The 16,700-nt window shown below is 48.2% G+C and overlaps 1 protein-coding gene across 3 annotated transcripts in view; it reads left to right on the forward strand.

Moving 5' to 3' along the window:
- Positions 1 to 16,700, forward strand: part of ERG (ETS transcription factor ERG) — a 231,354-nt gene that overhangs the window by 69,013 nt on the left and 145,641 nt on the right. For all 3 annotated transcript variants that reach the window (XM_058661622.1, XM_058661621.1, XM_058661624.1), the window contains exon 3: positions 8,333 to 8,420. In XM_058661622.1, the coding sequence (XP_058517605.1) occupies positions 8,382 to 8,420 (39 nt within the window). In that variant the 5' untranslated portion in view covers positions 8,333 to 8,381. The remainder of the gene's footprint in view (positions 1 to 8,332; positions 8,421 to 16,700) is intronic.

The raw sequence follows: 16,700 nt of genomic DNA on the forward strand, positions 1-16,700 counted from the left end.
ATGGGTCTCTGCTTGGTCAAGATTAAGCCAGGACATGTAAGGAAAGGTGGTGTGCAGATGCGGTGAGCCTGGAGTGGGTTTGTTGTCCAGAAGGACAGGGTGCAGTGGGTCTCAGGAACCAGACAGGAACTCAGGAACACAGGAGCTTCTGTGTTTCCTCAGTTGTAACATCCCAGCAGGTCCCACTGTGGAGATTCAGTACTCCCTGGTCTGCTGTCACAAAGCACCCCATGCAGGGTGGTATAAACAGCAGAAGACTCTACTTACACAGCTCTGGAGGTAGGAAGGCTGAGACCCAGGGGCCAGTGAGGTGGGCAGGTTGGTCGCCTGAGACTGTGAGGCTGGCTTGGAGAAGGCTTGGCCTTCTCCCTGTGTCTTCACCTCATGTTCTCATGGACAAGTCCAGCTCCAGAATTCCCCTTTGTGTGAGCACACTGAGCATGTTGGCTTCAGGCTCCAAGGGTGTCAGACTAACTTGCTTTTCCTCAGTAAGATCCTCTCTTTACTATCCTCATACTCCAGGGAACCAAGGAATAGGGTTCCCACAGGTGGACTGGGGTGAATTCAGCCCACAGTAATGGATAATTTGTCTTCCCTCTGGTCTTCCCTGCTCACCAGTGGAGAGCAGGTGGCAGGACTAGAACCAGGCTAAGGCAAGCTAAACAGAGCATTGGGTTTCAGATGGCTCTCACTTTCAATCAGCCGCTGATCCTGGGCTGGCATGAGCCTGAGCTAGGAAGTGCTTCCTTAAATTGTTGGCACTGCTGTGTCCCTGCTGAAAGCTGTGCTTGGGAGACCAAACCCCAGCAGGCTCCTGGAGTGCAGGAATCAGGCTCCTACAGTTCTTCCCAAAGAGTTTTGCTAGGGTAGACTGATCTGATAAGCACCCAGCCCAAAGGGTACCTACTTTCCTGCTCATTCAGTGAAGAGGTTCCTTACTGTGAATTTGCTCCAGGGCCATTTTACCTCAAATGTTTTCACATAACCACCAGCTAGCTTGAAGAAAGATGCTCAGTATTTCAATCAAGTGCTTGTAGTCCCTTGTCAAAGGGTCCTCATAAAAAGCAAGAAGTTGTGAATGCTTTTCGATGCTGCGTCATTTGACACAGAAGCAACAATCTGCATGTGAAATATTCTTGTTTTGTGGCAATAATGGGCCACATGTTAGAACTTGACATGTACCTCGAGCTGATTTCTTAGCAGTGAGTCAGTTTACTCTCACAGAAGCCCGAAGGCATGTGGAGGGGCTAGCTAAACAGGGGTTCAATTTAGACACTAACCAGTTAGAAAAGGCACCGGCCAAATCCTGTAGTCACACTTGTGTGATGGTCACTTGGAGCTTTAATCTTCTGCTTTTCTGTTTTACTGTCCTAATACCAAACATGTGATGTGCTTGCCAGACCTCCAACACCAACACAGGGTCCTACACTTCAGCTTGGTTCTGAGCCTGACGCTTCACAGGCACAGAGAGTCTGGTCCTCAAGACGTGTGGGGAGCAAACACCACATGCCACATCACCTGCACGTGTGTCCAGTCAGGCAGCAGAGTTGGGGTTTCTCCCACCCCTTCAAGGTTCCATCATTTGCTAACACACCTGTTTTTTCCATTCATGGAGTTCGCAAAGGTGCCAGTGTGCAGCCCGATGAAAGGGTCCCAGAAGTAGGAGGGTTTATATCTGCATGGTGGGCTTCAGTGACCTCTTGGGACAATATATGACCCCAGCCCTGGAGCTCTCTGGACCTGCCAGGTAGGGCTGTCATGGGGATGTTGTTACCTGGGCGTGATAAATCATGGCTTAGTGGTGAATCACTCCAACCCTTACTGCTCACTCTCCTCTCCCTGCAGCTGTGGCTAGGCATGGACCCAGAAGTGTCAAGCATTCAGTCAAGGTTCCATCTTGCTGAGAGACCTGGAGACCCTACCTGGCATCACCAAGAACCAAAGATGGTCTTATTGCTCTTATCATTCCTGAAATTTCAAGGGTTTTTGAAGCTCTGAACCAGGATCTGGGGGCAGATCTCCTGCAACCCTTTTTTCCTACTCTCTGGCAGTATTAGCCCATGATACACATAATACCTGAGTCTCCTACAGGGCAAAATAGACCTTCCCAGGTTTCCAAGGAAGGTGATGATTTCTTGTTCTCCAATGTCGAACCCTACTGACCTCTGGATAAGGTCCCCGGACCTGCCTTCTGGGAGCTGCCCCGTCCTGTCCTGGTGACATCCACCCCCTGTTCCAGGCTGCACAGTTGCAGCAGACCCAGAGCTCCTGCCTGCAGTGGCCTCTGACACTGTTGGGCTACACAAGCTTCTGCTCTTCTCCCCTGAAATGGCAGATCCCGTGTGTGGTGTCTGAGGCCTGGATGATAACTAAGGCAGCTGCTTTTTGTGGGAGAAGAAAAGAAGGGGTTAGCCTTGCAAATATTTCTGTCTTCTCCCTCTCTCTCTCTCTCTCTTTTAAAAAATATTTACTTATTTTTATTGGAAAGGCAGATTTACAGAGAGAAAGAGACACAGAATCCTTCATCTGCTGGCCCACTCCCCAAGTGGCCACAATGGCCGGAACTGAGCTGATCCGCAGCCAGGAGCCAGGAGCTTCTTCCAGGTCTCCCACATGGGTGCAGGGTCCTGAGGATTTGGGCTGTCCTCGACTGCTTTCCCAGGCCACAAGCAGAGAGCCGGATGGGAAGTAGAGCAGCTGGGACATGAATTGGCACCCATTTGGGATCCCAGCACATGCAAAGCAAGCATTTAGGCCCTGAGCCTTCGTGCCAGGCCCCCTATCTCCGCCTGACACCTAGTAATCCAGCCTCTGTTATCACCAGGGTGTCTTTTCCTTTTGATCCAGGCTCTCAGGACACACCTGAAGCAGCCACAGCTCAGGCGTCCCATATCAAGCTTGTTTATATCATCAGAGATTGGCACTTTGAAAACAGAAACAGACAAGGGAGGGAGGTAGAATTCTGTAAAATGTTGATGTGTTTTATCTTTTAAGGTATGCAGTTGTGAAATAATGCTTGATCATGAAACACAAAATCTCAACCATATACATTTCCAGATAAGTTTATTGAAAGCAGCATTTAAAAGGGGTTTTCAGGCCCGGCGCGGTAACCTAGTGGTTAATGTCCTCACCTTGCACCCACTGGGATCCCATATGGGTGCTGGTTTTAATCCCGGCAGCCCTGCTTCCCATCCAGCTCCCTGCTCGTGACCTGGGAAAGCAGTCGAGAACAGCCCAAAGCCTTGGGACCCTGCACCCATTGGACCGAAGATAATCCTCTCTGTCTCTTCTCTCTGTATATTGGCCTTCTAATAAAAATAAATAAATCTTAAAAAGGGGGGTTTTTCAAAATTATAGATTTAACTCTTGCAAGGGTTCATGGGCAGGAAGGTAGAAAGAAAATGAAGACTCTCACAGTACTGTAAAACCATTACCACACTTGTCAGCTATGAAATGTTTGAGGAATGCTCATTAGAACACAAAAGGATATTAAAGGTGCTCTTTGTAAAGTCTAAAGACCTCCTAGATGGCAAAAAGAATGGATTCCCCAGTGATTTCAGAGACCCGTCTAAGATATTGTAGATTGAGGAGTGAAGGGAAGGGACTGGACCCTGGTTCTGCAGGCCTTCGGGCCTTTGGGGCCGCTGGTTTCCTGGATCAGACTGGAGGACAGCGTGGGTTCTACAGCTGCTGATGGGCCTGGTGCCAGGCCCCTCATGTTGAGGAGTGAAATTCCTGTTCCTGACTGCTCTGCTGCTCTTGCAATCGCAGAGGGTCTTGTCTATGAGGACTGCAGGTGTTGTGTCCTGTCTCTGCAGTGAGCTCCTCCCTCTGGGTGTTATCTCCAAACATCACCTCTAGTCATTTGTTCTCAGAACTGGTATCTTTACACCATGTCAACCCTTCCCATGTCTGCCACTCCAGGATTGGAACTGCCTTGCATACTGATCTGCGTGTTCCCTTCCCTGTCCCTTTACTGTTGATGGCTTATAGGACCCAAAACTCACACCAGCCGAGTGAGCATGGTAGCTTCTATAAAGCCTCTACTGTCTGGGGTGCCCACAATATTGATTCTGGCGGACGGTTCTTTGTTTTCCTTTAGATGGTAGACTCTTGGAGGGTAGGATCAGGGAGCCTGTCTTTGAGCTGAATGGAAGCTACACATCCATGTGTTATAGGGAAGTTAATTTCCATTGCAATTCCTGCTTGGATCCCTCTGCTCTCTCTGGCTGTAAACATTGCAGGGGTGACCCTGATAACCTGATTGTACCAGGAATAGTAGGTGCGCCAGAAATCCAGGGTCATGCAATCGCAGTGTAGTGACCCACATTATCTCTTTGTGGCTGAAAAAGTAAACATGTGTTCTCCCAGGTGCCAGGAGGTGCAAGCTGAGCCTTGGCTGATGTTCTTGGTCTGGCTGCCTTGTTCTTTACCCTGGGGGCTGGGATGGTTGCTCTCTGAGAGCTCATCTGGATGTGTCTGAGTTGGGCGACGCAATGACATGGCGCTGCCTGTCATCTGCACGTGGACCAGGATGTGCCTTTCTTGAGATTTGGCTTGGGGGCTCATGCACCCTCATGCCACAGTTGTGTTCCCCCAGCTGACCAGGTGGGAAGCCCCAGAACCAGGGCCAGGGAATGGTGGATGAGCCATAAGGCTATGTGGCAGAAATGTGGCTGCAGGGAGGAGTGGAGAATAGGGCTTGACTGTCCTCTCCTGTTATTAGAGGTTCTTTAGCCTGTCTTCGCTATGTGTCTAGATCATTCACAGGTGCTCTGACCATCTGTGGGTCCCACGAACCCTGGAAACTGGAAGCAATGCCACAGTTGTCATTTGTCACGAATCTGGACTTACAGGACTTTTGGCACAACTCTGCTCCCAGATGTGGACAGGATCTGTGATCCTGTGAGAGCTGACCCTCAGCTGTGCCCACGATGGTCCACACAGGCCTGGTTCTTGGTGCTGTCCGAGCATGGGCAAAAGGATCTAGGGGTGGGGAGGGTGGTTTTGGGTTCCCTGCAGACCTGGGGCTGGATCCCTGCAGGATCTCCTCTGCTGAGTCCTGTTGGTCAGAGCCCCTCAGAGGTGGACCAAGTTGAGGAGTGCAGCAGTGTGAATGTGCAGGGATGGAGGAGTTATGTGGGCTGATGAGCGAGAGCACAGGAGCACTCCAGGGCTACATGGACTTCTTCCTTCCATGGAGTGTGGGGAGCTGGAGGATGCACCCCAAGAGGACCACGGGACCTCGATGCACAGCGGGGCACCTGTTGCCCTCCTGTCAGCCATCTTGGTGAGCTGAGGGCCCCTGTTCCATAGGCACCCTTGCCCTGAAATGTCTGGCCTGGTCTGTCGTTTGCTGAGACTCCTCCACAGAGCTGGGGAGCTGGGCTACTTCCAGCTGCTGCCCAATTCAGTTTCCAGGCAGAGCTTCATGTCTGCAGCATTTCCACCCATTGTCTGTCATTTGCTAAAGGAGCATGTTGCTTTCCAAGACTGAGGCCCTTGTCTTTGATATAAAATAATGCCCAAGGCTCCAGGCATGTCATCGCTCTGTCCAGCCAGGCTTTTCCCCCAATCAAGTCCTGTGAAGGGACCAGGAAGCCTTCAAGAAGGGTAGACTGTAAGCAAGCTCCCCTAGTGGTGAGGGCTTTCTCCAGGAAAGGGCACCTGTGTGTCAGGAGGCCATCTAGGGGCTGGAATCCACAGTGTAGCAAGGATACCAGGGTCAGGTGCTGCCGTCTTTCATTGGCCATGGTCAGGAGCTGATCTGAAGGCTGTCTTTCCATAGGCCTGTAGTCATGCTGTTCGATTCTGAGGTTTACTACTGCTGAGAGTTCAAGGCCAGATTCAACAAAGAAGGAAACGGCAGAAATGACAGCTGATGGAAATCATGTGACGGTATCTAAATACATAAACTAGGAAAGACCCTGTAAGTCAGACAGCCATTGGTACTTTGGCTGAGGTGTGCTCAGCTCCTAAGCCTGGGTCAGAAGTGGTTACTGGAGTCTGGATCTGGGAAGCTGATTATGTTGGGGAGCCCTGCATTGCATCCAGTGGTGGCCAGGGACAGGCAGGCTGGGGTGGCAGGGAACATGGTGGGAAGGAGAAGGAGGCCGATAGCCCAGCCCATCTTTCGTCTCCTGTTCTCCAGATGGGGATACTGGGACCACACTTGACAGTGGTCAGGAAGCCTGGGGATGTGGGCCCATGAGGGGAGTATGGAGGTGGCTGTGATGGTCCTCTCTGCTTTGTAGGCAGGACCACATGAGATGAAGGACTGTCTGTGGCAGATCCCTGTTAAATCAGTTAATCCACCTTAAAGCACCTATGTGTTACGCCACATGCAGAGATCTCACTAGCTTCACAGTCAGCGAGCATGGTCCAGCTCATGGCCTGTTTCTGCTGCTTGTCAACCAGGCGATCCTGGGCACAGCTGTGACCTGCCTGGGTCTCCATGTCCTCATCCAAACAGTGGGCATAAAAAGTTATGGTAGGAAAGACAGTGAGAAAGTACACCTGTCACCCACAGGCCTGGCACTTGAGCATTGAGAGGATGGTAGTTGTGTTGTTTTCAGTCCTTTTTAATGAGGCTTAGTGAGCTGCACGGGTGTCAATGATCTGGGTGGAGACCTCAGGAGCCCAGTTGTTTCAATACAGCAGAAAAGACCTCATGTTTGAGTGTCAATTCTTCCTCCAACGGATCACTCCTAGATGCTGCCTGCATGATATGATGTACATGAAGTACATGGGATCTGGGATAATGGTACAAAAAGCACATGTGCCTTTTAAAAATTTTACTTTTGGTGATGTTTGCATAGCTGATTAGGGTGGGAAGGGTCAAGGATTAGGGGCAAGTGTGCGAAACCATTGTTACCCATTTTTTTTTCTTTCTGTACCGAGGAAAGAGGAGAAATAAGGGAAAAAGACACACCTAGCCTCCCAACGACCTCAGTACTTGGGGATGGGGAATGGCCACCTGATGTCATCCTAGGGTCCCCAGTGTGCAGCATGCTCCAAGGGTTCTGCTTAAGCCATTTCAATAGTTCTAAAATGCTGCCGATCTCACCAGTCCACGGATAAGAAAATCCTTCCAAGGTCCATTGGCTGACACAGTCCACCTTAGAGTCTCCATTCACCCAGATATTTGCTGTCAATGCTTGGCTGGGGTAGTTGACCGATTTGTTCTGTCCTCCTTTGTATGCTGTACTAGCAGATGTCCTCTGCAGGCCCTAATGGACTGCCATATCCTCCATGTGTATCTGGGTATGCCATCCACTGCTATGTCTTGGCCACTGAGGAGGCCTAGTTCTGACACATACACTCCATAGTCAGTCCACGGATCCTGCAATTGTCCCCATGGTTGGAATTTTGAGTCCAGCAGTTCAGTTGGGGGGGATTCCCAAAGAAAACTTGTCTGAAGTGATCCCAGAGCTGACCCTTGTCTGCTTGCTAATATGGGATCTGGCTTAGTCTATTGCCCATATCAGCCTATGCACACACTGGTGGTTGCAATTGCTGGTTCAGTTCTGTCTCCAGCCTCATCTCTTACACAAACCACTAGATGCTGTGGCCCAGGCCGACCCTGCCCAACACACACATGGCCCTCATGTACACCAGTAGGAGCTGCAGCTTAGTCAAAGCACCCCATCAGGCCCGCTCTAGCCCTGGTTCCTGTGCTTGCCAGTATATGCAGCAGACTGGTCCAGTCTGTCTCACATCCCGTTCAGCCTAGTTCAACCCAATCAGCCCCGTTATCTGGGCCACATTCATGCCGGTGGGTGCCACTACCTGTCTAGCCAGGTTTGCCTCCAGCCCTGGTTTTCATGTTCACCGATGGGAGTTGAAGTCCATTAGAGAGATAGGCACATGTACTTTTGATTGTTGCACAGTGACCATAGACTCAGGGCTACAGTGCGACCTTCCAGCGCGCACCTCTGATGTCTCACAACCAGCTAGGGGTGATCAGCAGGTGCATCCTCATGACAGTTTGTCGCTTCTTTCAAAATCTGTTCCAACTGTTTTGAAACCTGCAATTAACTGTTGTTAGCCCCAGTCCCCGCTTTGTGCTATGAAAGATTGAGGGGCCAGGTCCCTCCAGGCTCATCATTCAGAGAACCCGTTCGGAGGTAAGTTGTTTGCTCAGTGGATGAGACATGCACTCTCTGGTCACCTCCTGGACCGCTTATGCCTGAAAATGCTGGCTCTGTACTATGGGTATGTTCTGTACAGTGCTGTAATGCTTCCAGTACTTGTCCCATGGGTTCAGCCCTCTTGGAAGAGAGAGTGCTGAGTTGTGGTGGTTTATCATGGTGCTTTCTCTTTTGTCTTGCAGCTGCCTCAGCTTCGGGAGAACTGGTGAGGGAGCTGGCTTGTTAAAGGGCATGATTCAGACTGTCCCTGACCCTGCAGCGCACAGCAAGGTAAGTTCTGTGTTGGCCCCGGCTTCGTCCTCTGCTGGATTCCCACTGACGACCCCCACCTGTCAGTTAAGGCAAGGGTCAGCCAATGCCAGCCGTGGGCGAGCTGTAATGTAGAGACTGTTTTTATACCACCCAGCTGTGAAATGGGGTTTCGTGTTCCCAAATGCTTGAAAAAAAGTTGAAAAATCCAATAGTGTATGTCAACTCCATGAAATTTAACTTGGGCTGTCCACAAGAATAGGCTTATCAGAACTCAGCCATGCAGGGACGGCAGTGCGGAGTTGTAGCTGCCAGGGCCGCATGGCCTGCAGGTTGGCAATCTTTACTACCTGGGCCTTAACAGGGGAGGTTGGCTGGTTCTGTTATACAGAAAAGCACAGCCAAGTTCTTCCTACCTCTGCTTGTACTACACTCCTTTCTACGTGCCTGAGGTTTCCCAGAAGTCCAGAGGTCAGTGGTTAAACTTCCAATGATCAAAGGTGGTTTTGTTTGTGTGTTTCCCTCTTCAGCAGCTCTTCAGCCTCACACCTGCCTGGCTGCTGCCTTCTGTGTGTTGAGACAAGAAGGAGGTGTGGCTGGTACCAGGGCAAACCCTTGAGAGTATCTGGCCCATTTATTTTTGTCTTCCCTGCACGTGCTGGTTGTAGCCATAGGGAGAAAATAAAGTGGCAGCTTCCATAGAACAGCAGTCAGACTATAGTCAACGTTGAGCTGTGTCTGTCTCCACCTGTAGCTGCCTGCGCTGGCCACGTGCAAGGGGACCTCATACATTTCCTGGGAAAATGGAATTCAAGGATAACTTAATTTTGGTGTCAAAAGTTTATAGTTCTTGTTTTATTTTTCTTATGATAAAACAGATTTCCCGAACTATTTGAAGACCTCTCAAATGCATGGGTTTCAAAAACATATATTTTGCATCAAGATAAACATCTTTCAGTTCCATTTCCTGTGAACTTTTTGAGTTACCGTCATTGTTGGCCACATGAACAGTTCTGCTTTCCTTCGGCAGCCCGAATGGCATCCATCATTTACATTCTTTGCCTAAAACATGTGTTGAAAATGCAATGTGGCCCATTATAAGAAACATGAAACTCTTGAAGAATTCGCCCCATCCTTTTTTTAAAGTGTAAAAGAAGCCCTTTAAAATTGGCCATAGCTAAGACCCCTGTGTATGTTGTGAAATAGTGTGTTTGGGAAGAGGGGCGTGGGCCATGTGTAGCTCACACTAACCTTAATCTGTATCTTTGAGCATGTGTTAGAAGTCATTTGAGTTTAAAGGCATTCTCTGAGCTGTCGGGGTGCCCTGGAGGTTCAGGAATTGGGATAACTCTAAGAGGGTTAAGAACTCTGAATTTTGCCCAGGGAGGCAAAGGAACAGGTCTTTCTGGGGGCACCGGAATTTGATAATATTTGATAGCAGGTGGGGACCCAAGAGAGTGTATAACACAGTAGTTATACTTAAGAGATACACAAATGGGGATGTATTTGAGGAGTGTAAGGAACACTTTTTCCTCTTTAGCATCTGCTGATGGGAGGCTGCGAGATGCAAGGAAAGGCTCTTGGTGAGGGTTATACAGAAGCATCTTAAGTGACCCAGGATATGCAAGTGAACAACTGAAATTCATCTTTATTGGCATTGCTTTTCTAACCAGCTAGGAAGAAAAAGGTGGTACCAGAGAGAAATTACTGTGGAATTTTAAAAGTGAATTCAGATAGCTAAGACTGTCATTTTAAAAAGCCTTTTCATTTATTTTTGTTTATTTAAAATGAACATGACAGAGAAAGGGGCTGATTTTCCCATCCACTGGTTTGCTCCCCAAATGCCCATACCAGCCAGGGCTGGGCCAGGTCAAAGTCTGGAGCTGGAGCTCCATCTAGAACATTCGTGTGGGTGCTATGGGCGCATGTACTTGGGCCATCGTCTGTGCCTTCAGGGTGGTTAGCAGGAAGCTGAATGGGAAGCAGAGGCAAATGGGAGTCCCAGGCAGTAGCAAGGGTTCATCTTAGGATCACCCCAGTAGTGGACATAGACACAAGGGTTCATCTTAGGATCACCCCAGTAGTGGACACAGACACAAGGGTTCATCTTAGGATCACCCCAGTAGTGGACACAGACACAAGGGTTCATCTTAGGATCACCCCAGTAGTGGACACAGACACAAGGGTTCATCTTAGGATCACCCCAGTAGTGGACACAGACACAAGGGTTCATCTTAGGATCACCCCAGTAGTGGACACAGATACAAGGGTTGATCTTAGGATCACCCCAGTAGTGGACACAGACACAAGGGTTCATCTTAGGATCACCCCAGTAGTGGACACAGACACAAGGGTTCATCTTAGGATCACCCCAGTAGTGGACACAGACACAAGGGTTCATCTTAGGATCACCCCAGTAGTGGACACAGACACAAGGGAAAGACACTTCCGAGCACTGGTAGCTCTGAGAGTCTTTGAAAGATGCATTTCAACTCAGATTGTCTCATGAGTTTGGAAAGCTGATGGGCAATGCAGAGTTGCGGCTAGAAATAATCCATGTCGGCTGGGACAGGGCAACATGGAAGATGTGTTTCCTTTATAAACCAGTCAGAAATTCCCTTGTTTGGAATCTGAATAATTGTATCTGATTAATGGCTTGCCTTCCCTCTTCTTCATCATCACTACCATCATCATCATCATCATCATCATCATCATCATCTCTGCCTGTGAAATTGGTTCTTTTAAAAAATGATTGTATTTATTTGAAAATCAGAGTTACAGATAAAGACTGAGGTCCCTGTGTGGTTTTCTAGGTGCCCTTGCCCATGGAAGTCCAGCAAAGCAGCATATTCAGGCTTTGATTCTGATTCTTATTTTTTAATTCCTTTGTGTTTCTTTCCTCTTCAGCTTTTACATTTTTGCTCTTTTATTTTGAAGTGTTGGGACCAGGTTTGGAGCTTGAGTCTACCTGTTAGCAGCTGCCCCAGTTTCTTAGCTATGAAATGGGCACGAAGTGATGCGCCTGCTTCCTAGGGACATGAGGATTAAACAGTTCATTGCATTTTGCGCCTTTGGTTCCGTCCGCTTGTGTTAGTGCACTCTTCCCGAGGAACATCAGAAGAGAAGGCAGGAGAGAAGGAACATTCTGGAAAGAAGAGTGACCACAGGTTCCTGTGTCCCCAGGACTGAGGGGTGGGAATAGCTGCTTCTCAGGTGGTTCATTCTTGGTGCTGCCTGCACTGTGGGTATGGACAGATGTCCGATGATGGGTGTCCACCCTCTGGCATCACACAGAGGCACGACCCTGTCCCCCGTGTACTGCTGTCCACCCTCCCCTATCCACTCCAGCAGCCACTGACCTTGTCCCTTTTCCAGAGCATCACATGTTGGAATCATGCCGTGTGTGGTCTCTTCAGCTCTGCTGATTTCTTTGCTGAGTGCCCACTTCCATGTGTTTTCAGAGCTTGGTAGCTCACTGGTGGATGCTCTAGATTTGCTCCCACAAATACGCACAAGCCTTCATGCACTTGTATAGGTGTGCAGGTCTGTTGTGGTCAGTACATCCCAGTAGCCTAGGGATCCCAGGGTAGGGACCTTCTGCTGGCAATGGAAACAGTTGATAGAGCAGGTATACACTTACACATAGCATTTTTTAAAAATTGTAAATCTCAACTCTGTATTCATTCATTCCTTTACAGATAGGCTTAGAAAGGACTCATGTCTTCTGGGTAACTCACCTACAAAGGCTGGCATTGGGCTGAAACAGGAAGCCAAGAATTTTATCCAGGTCTTCCACATGGGTGGCAGGAACCCAAATACTTGAGCCTTCATCACTGTCTCTCCTCCCTGCGTTTGCCTTGGCAGGAAGCTGAAGTCAGGCGCTGGTGTAGGGGATGGTGTCTGCTACGTGCCAGATGCCCACCCCTGTGTACACGTCACGGGCCAGTGAATGTGGAGCTTCTTGACTGAGACAACTTGTTTAGACATAGATGATTTAGAGCCACGTCCTCAACTTCAGCTTGGGTCAGCTGACAGGCTGCACAGTCCCATCTGGGGAACCTGTGAAAATGTAGGTCTTGATGCAGTAGGCAGGTATGGGAGGAGCAGGTGGAGGAGGCTCTAGATTCTACACTTCAAAGGAGGCTCCAGCTGCTCCTGGCGCAGCAGGCCTCAGAACTAATCCCTCTCCCTAGCTCCTTTTTATAGCAAGGCTGGAGAGCTCTTGTTTTCAGCCTGGGGGTCATGGCTCTTTGGCTAAGTACGTCAAGGCAAGCGTTAACAGTAGGACATGATGGAGTAGACAATCTCTCAGGTACATCACGCATACGGTTATCCTGGGCGGTGACATGTATTAATTCGTAATTTGGATTTATTTGCAAAACCCTCTGAAAGTTTGACGGAGTATGATATGAGGGCAGATGCACCACAGCAGTTTTATCCTAGAAAGTGGTGAGTTTGCACATGTGTCTCTGTGGAGTTTGTTGTTCTGATTCTGGTATCCAGATGTTGAGATTGATCCCAAAGAAGGGACCATGAATAGCAGAGAAAGTTTTTTTTTTAATTTTAAAGATCAAATTCCAGGGCTAAATGAAAATCCTGGCTGAGTTTCACCTAATTGATACTACATGTTATTTCTGAGGCTGAATTTTCAAAAGCAAACATATTTAGCCAAAGCATTGCTATTAAATTTATACTGATTCTTTGTGGATTTTCTGGAATGTACTGTTTATGTGTATTAAATTTTATGTCTATAAATTATTATACTGTGCTGTTATCCATATCCAAAAAATCACAATAACACCGATTTAAAAGGACCTTCAAATATGCCCATAAAAGTTTATGATAATGGGTTTGAAACTAACAAAATGTATAACTTTACCCATATGATTTGTGTGCGTTTTGTTTTAAAATTCAAGCTTAAAATGTTTTATATTTTAAATGAATTACCAATCAGAAGTACATGTCTAATGGACTCGTCATTAAATACTTCGGGACTGGTGTTGTTTGAAAATGCTCCAAAGTTGACTAGTTACCTTATTGTGTGAAGAAAAGACATGGTGTGAAATTTGCTTGTTTCGTTTTACTCCAAGTGAGCCCGGTTGGAGTGAGCACACAGTCCCTGTCTTACCTGGCCACCAGTGCCGGTTGCAATGAGCACACAGCCCCTGTCTTACCTGGCCACCAGTGCCGGTTGCAATGAGCACACAGCCCCTGTCTTACCTGGCCACCAGTGCCGGTTGCAATGAGCACACAGTCCCTGTCTTACCTGGCCACCAGTGCCGGTTGCAATGAGCACACAGTCCCTGTCTTACCTGGCCACCAGTGCCGGTTGCAATGAGCACACAGTCCCTGTCTTACCTGGCCACCAGTGCCGGTTGGAATGCGCACACAGTCCCTGTCTTACCTGGCCACCAGTGCCGGTTGGAATGAGCACACAGTCCCTGTCTTACCTGGCCACCAGTGCCGGTTGGAATGAGCACACAGTCCCTGTCTTACCTGGCCACCAGTGCCGGTTGGAATGCGCACACAGTCCCTGTCTTACCTGGCCACCAGTGCCGGTTGCAATGAGCACACAGTCCCTGTCTTACCTGGCCACCAGTGCCGGTTGGAATGCGCACACAGTCCCTGTCTTACCTGGCCACCAGTGCCGGTTGGAGTGAGCACACAGTCCCTGTCTTACCTGGCCACCAGTGGAGTTCGTGCTGGAATGAGCCTTTATACTTATCAAATAGGCAGTACAGCTTGAACAGCCCTCACCTGAAATGTTGAATCCAATAGTGTTTTCAGAGTATGGAGTCAGGAATATTTGCATTAATGTCATGACTGCAGGATGGGATCCCATAGATACGATTTTCATTTATATTTCATAGATGCCTTCTACTCAGAGCCTAAATATGCATAAAATATTTTGTACAGCATATCACTTTTACACTGTGTGTTTTAATCTACCTTCATCGTGTCACAAGAAAGGTTGCTGGAGCGTTTTGGTTTGGGGTGTTCATCTTCTGTTAATGATGGATAAAAACATCGGAGAACAGACTTTGGGAGTGGGGGTGGTTTTTCTTGATGAATGATCTAAACTGTACTCTGCTTAGTCTTCTGTGAGAAGAGTGGAAAAGTCACTTGTTTCTGAAGATAAGTATTGACTTTACAAACTTGAAATTTAAAACAGCCAAGTAGCCCTTTTGTTCCAGAAAACTTTCCTTGTGAGGCAGTCTGGATTTTCAATAAGGAAAAAAAAGGACACAAGTTTTCTTTTCCTTTTAATGCATTTTATGGTATTAAAAAGTAGGTGACTTAGAAAAAATTTTGATTGATGTTTAGTACATGAGATAAACCCATTGGAGGTATGGACGATTGTATTTACGTCAATAAAAATTTCTCAGGTTTACCTAAAACTCTGAAAGTAACATTTCATGCCATGTTAATTATTTTGTGCTGTTGCAAAGGTAGCAACGTGCCAACTCATTTGGTGCCTGCTCACAAAATGATCAGATGACATCATGGGTAATCGGAGTGACGGCTGTTAATCTCAAACACAGCATGTTAATCCATTGCTTTGCAGAAAGAGGATCCTGGCATGGGGGCATGTGGAAGTTCTTTACAGTGGTGCTGGTTTAGGAACATTGTGTAAGCTTCCCTTCTTGGGAAGCACTTGCTGGAACCAGGAATGCAAGAAATCTGCGGGGGGGCTGGGGGGAGCTGCAAAGCAGGAAATGAAGACTGCGCAGGACTGGGCAGGTACAACCTCGGAGCACTGGCCCCGGCATGAAGTGAAACAGTGTTAGTGAAGACCATTGGCTGGGCCTATCTCAAGTGCCAGCACTCACATGGTGTTGGTCATTGCATCACCCACTGCTCCCCAACAGCTGATCTGTTTGCAGCCAATTCCAGCGCTGGGATGCAGAGGTCCCCCATTCCTATCTCACGGCAGTTACCAGGAGGGAGCTTCACTCCATTGTGCCACCCTCCTGGCTTCTCTCAGATTTCAGTTTGGAGAAGAAGGGAACCAAGGAGGAGAACTCATATGGGTTTCCATGTTCCTGGCCTGGTGTGTCCACTCCAGGTGGCTTCTAGGATCCCTGTGGCAGGGGAGGTGGCTTCAGGGATGAGTGGATGCTGGACTTCTGCTGTGACATGTAGCTAAGCGTCCTTCTTGCTGTAGGCACCTGTTACGCCCATGGTCCTAAAGGAGACTGGGTGTCTGCCTGTGTCCCCTCCCGATCTCACTAATGTTTGAATGTTCTAACTGCCTAGCCAGAGGTTTTAAGGGCCATTTATTCCTCTCCTTCTATCTCACTGGAAGATGTGGTGTGTTTCCCCGCCTTTCCTGGCACTGTTGGCATGGCTGCTTGCAAACAGTGCCACCGTGACTGCTTGTCTTTGGAACGCGCCTTAATGGTTCTGATTTCTGTGTTGGATTCGCTCCTTGCCTCCTTTTCTACTGCAGTTGTTACCTCCACGTGTGCTATATATATCTTCCTTATGGCTTGCTTCAAGTTACTTTCTTTATGGGTGTTTAATAAAAAATAAATTGCTCCCAAGGAAGAGCAATTCCAGTACAGTCGGAATATGGTGGTAGTATTAGATGTCGCTCCATCGTGCCTGAGGATGCCTCAAAAAGCTTGCCTGAAGTTTGTATTTTCCATAGACTTGGTAGCCGCTCCTTACGGTTTAGTGCTTGAAGATTTCCTGAGTGGCGGCAAACTTCTTGTCTGAAGCACACATGAAGTATAGTGCTTGCAATTTGGACCAGAAAGTCCTGGGCGCTTTTGGTAAAATAAGAGGCTGAAGGAGACCTTGTGGAAGGAGGCCTGTGCTTTGCTCCTTGTTGAAGAATGAAACTTAAAACTGTTAACCATGTATTTGTAAATGAAACAAAAAATATTTGCTTATTTGCTCGAAATGCAGAAAGAGAAAGAGGGAGAGAGCAAGATTGCATTTGTTGATTCATTTCTGAAAGCCTGGAGCTTGGGCCTCCATCAGGGCCTCCATGGCTGACAGGCTCAGGCAGCTGGGGCATCTGCCGGTTTCCCAGGCGCGTTTGCAGGGAGCTAGATTGGGAGTGAGCTTCAGCTAGTGCCCATAGGAGCTGCTAACATTACAGGTGGTGGCTTACCGTGCTGATCCACAACACCAGCCCCACCCACACAATTATTTATAAATAGTAGTATTTATCTGTCTGTTGAATGAGCTGGATTCATGGATAGTACAAATTCAGTGTTATTGATTTTCTTACCACATTGTCCCTGCTTGAAAGAAGTGTTCTTGTCTCAGATGACACCCCAGATCCATGCCGTT

This window comes from Ochotona princeps, chromosome 3 (assembly GCF_030435755.1).
Source record: "Ochotona princeps isolate mOchPri1 chromosome 3, mOchPri1.hap1, whole genome shotgun sequence".
Lineage (NCBI taxonomy): Eukaryota > Metazoa > Chordata > Mammalia > Lagomorpha > Ochotonidae > Ochotona > Ochotona princeps.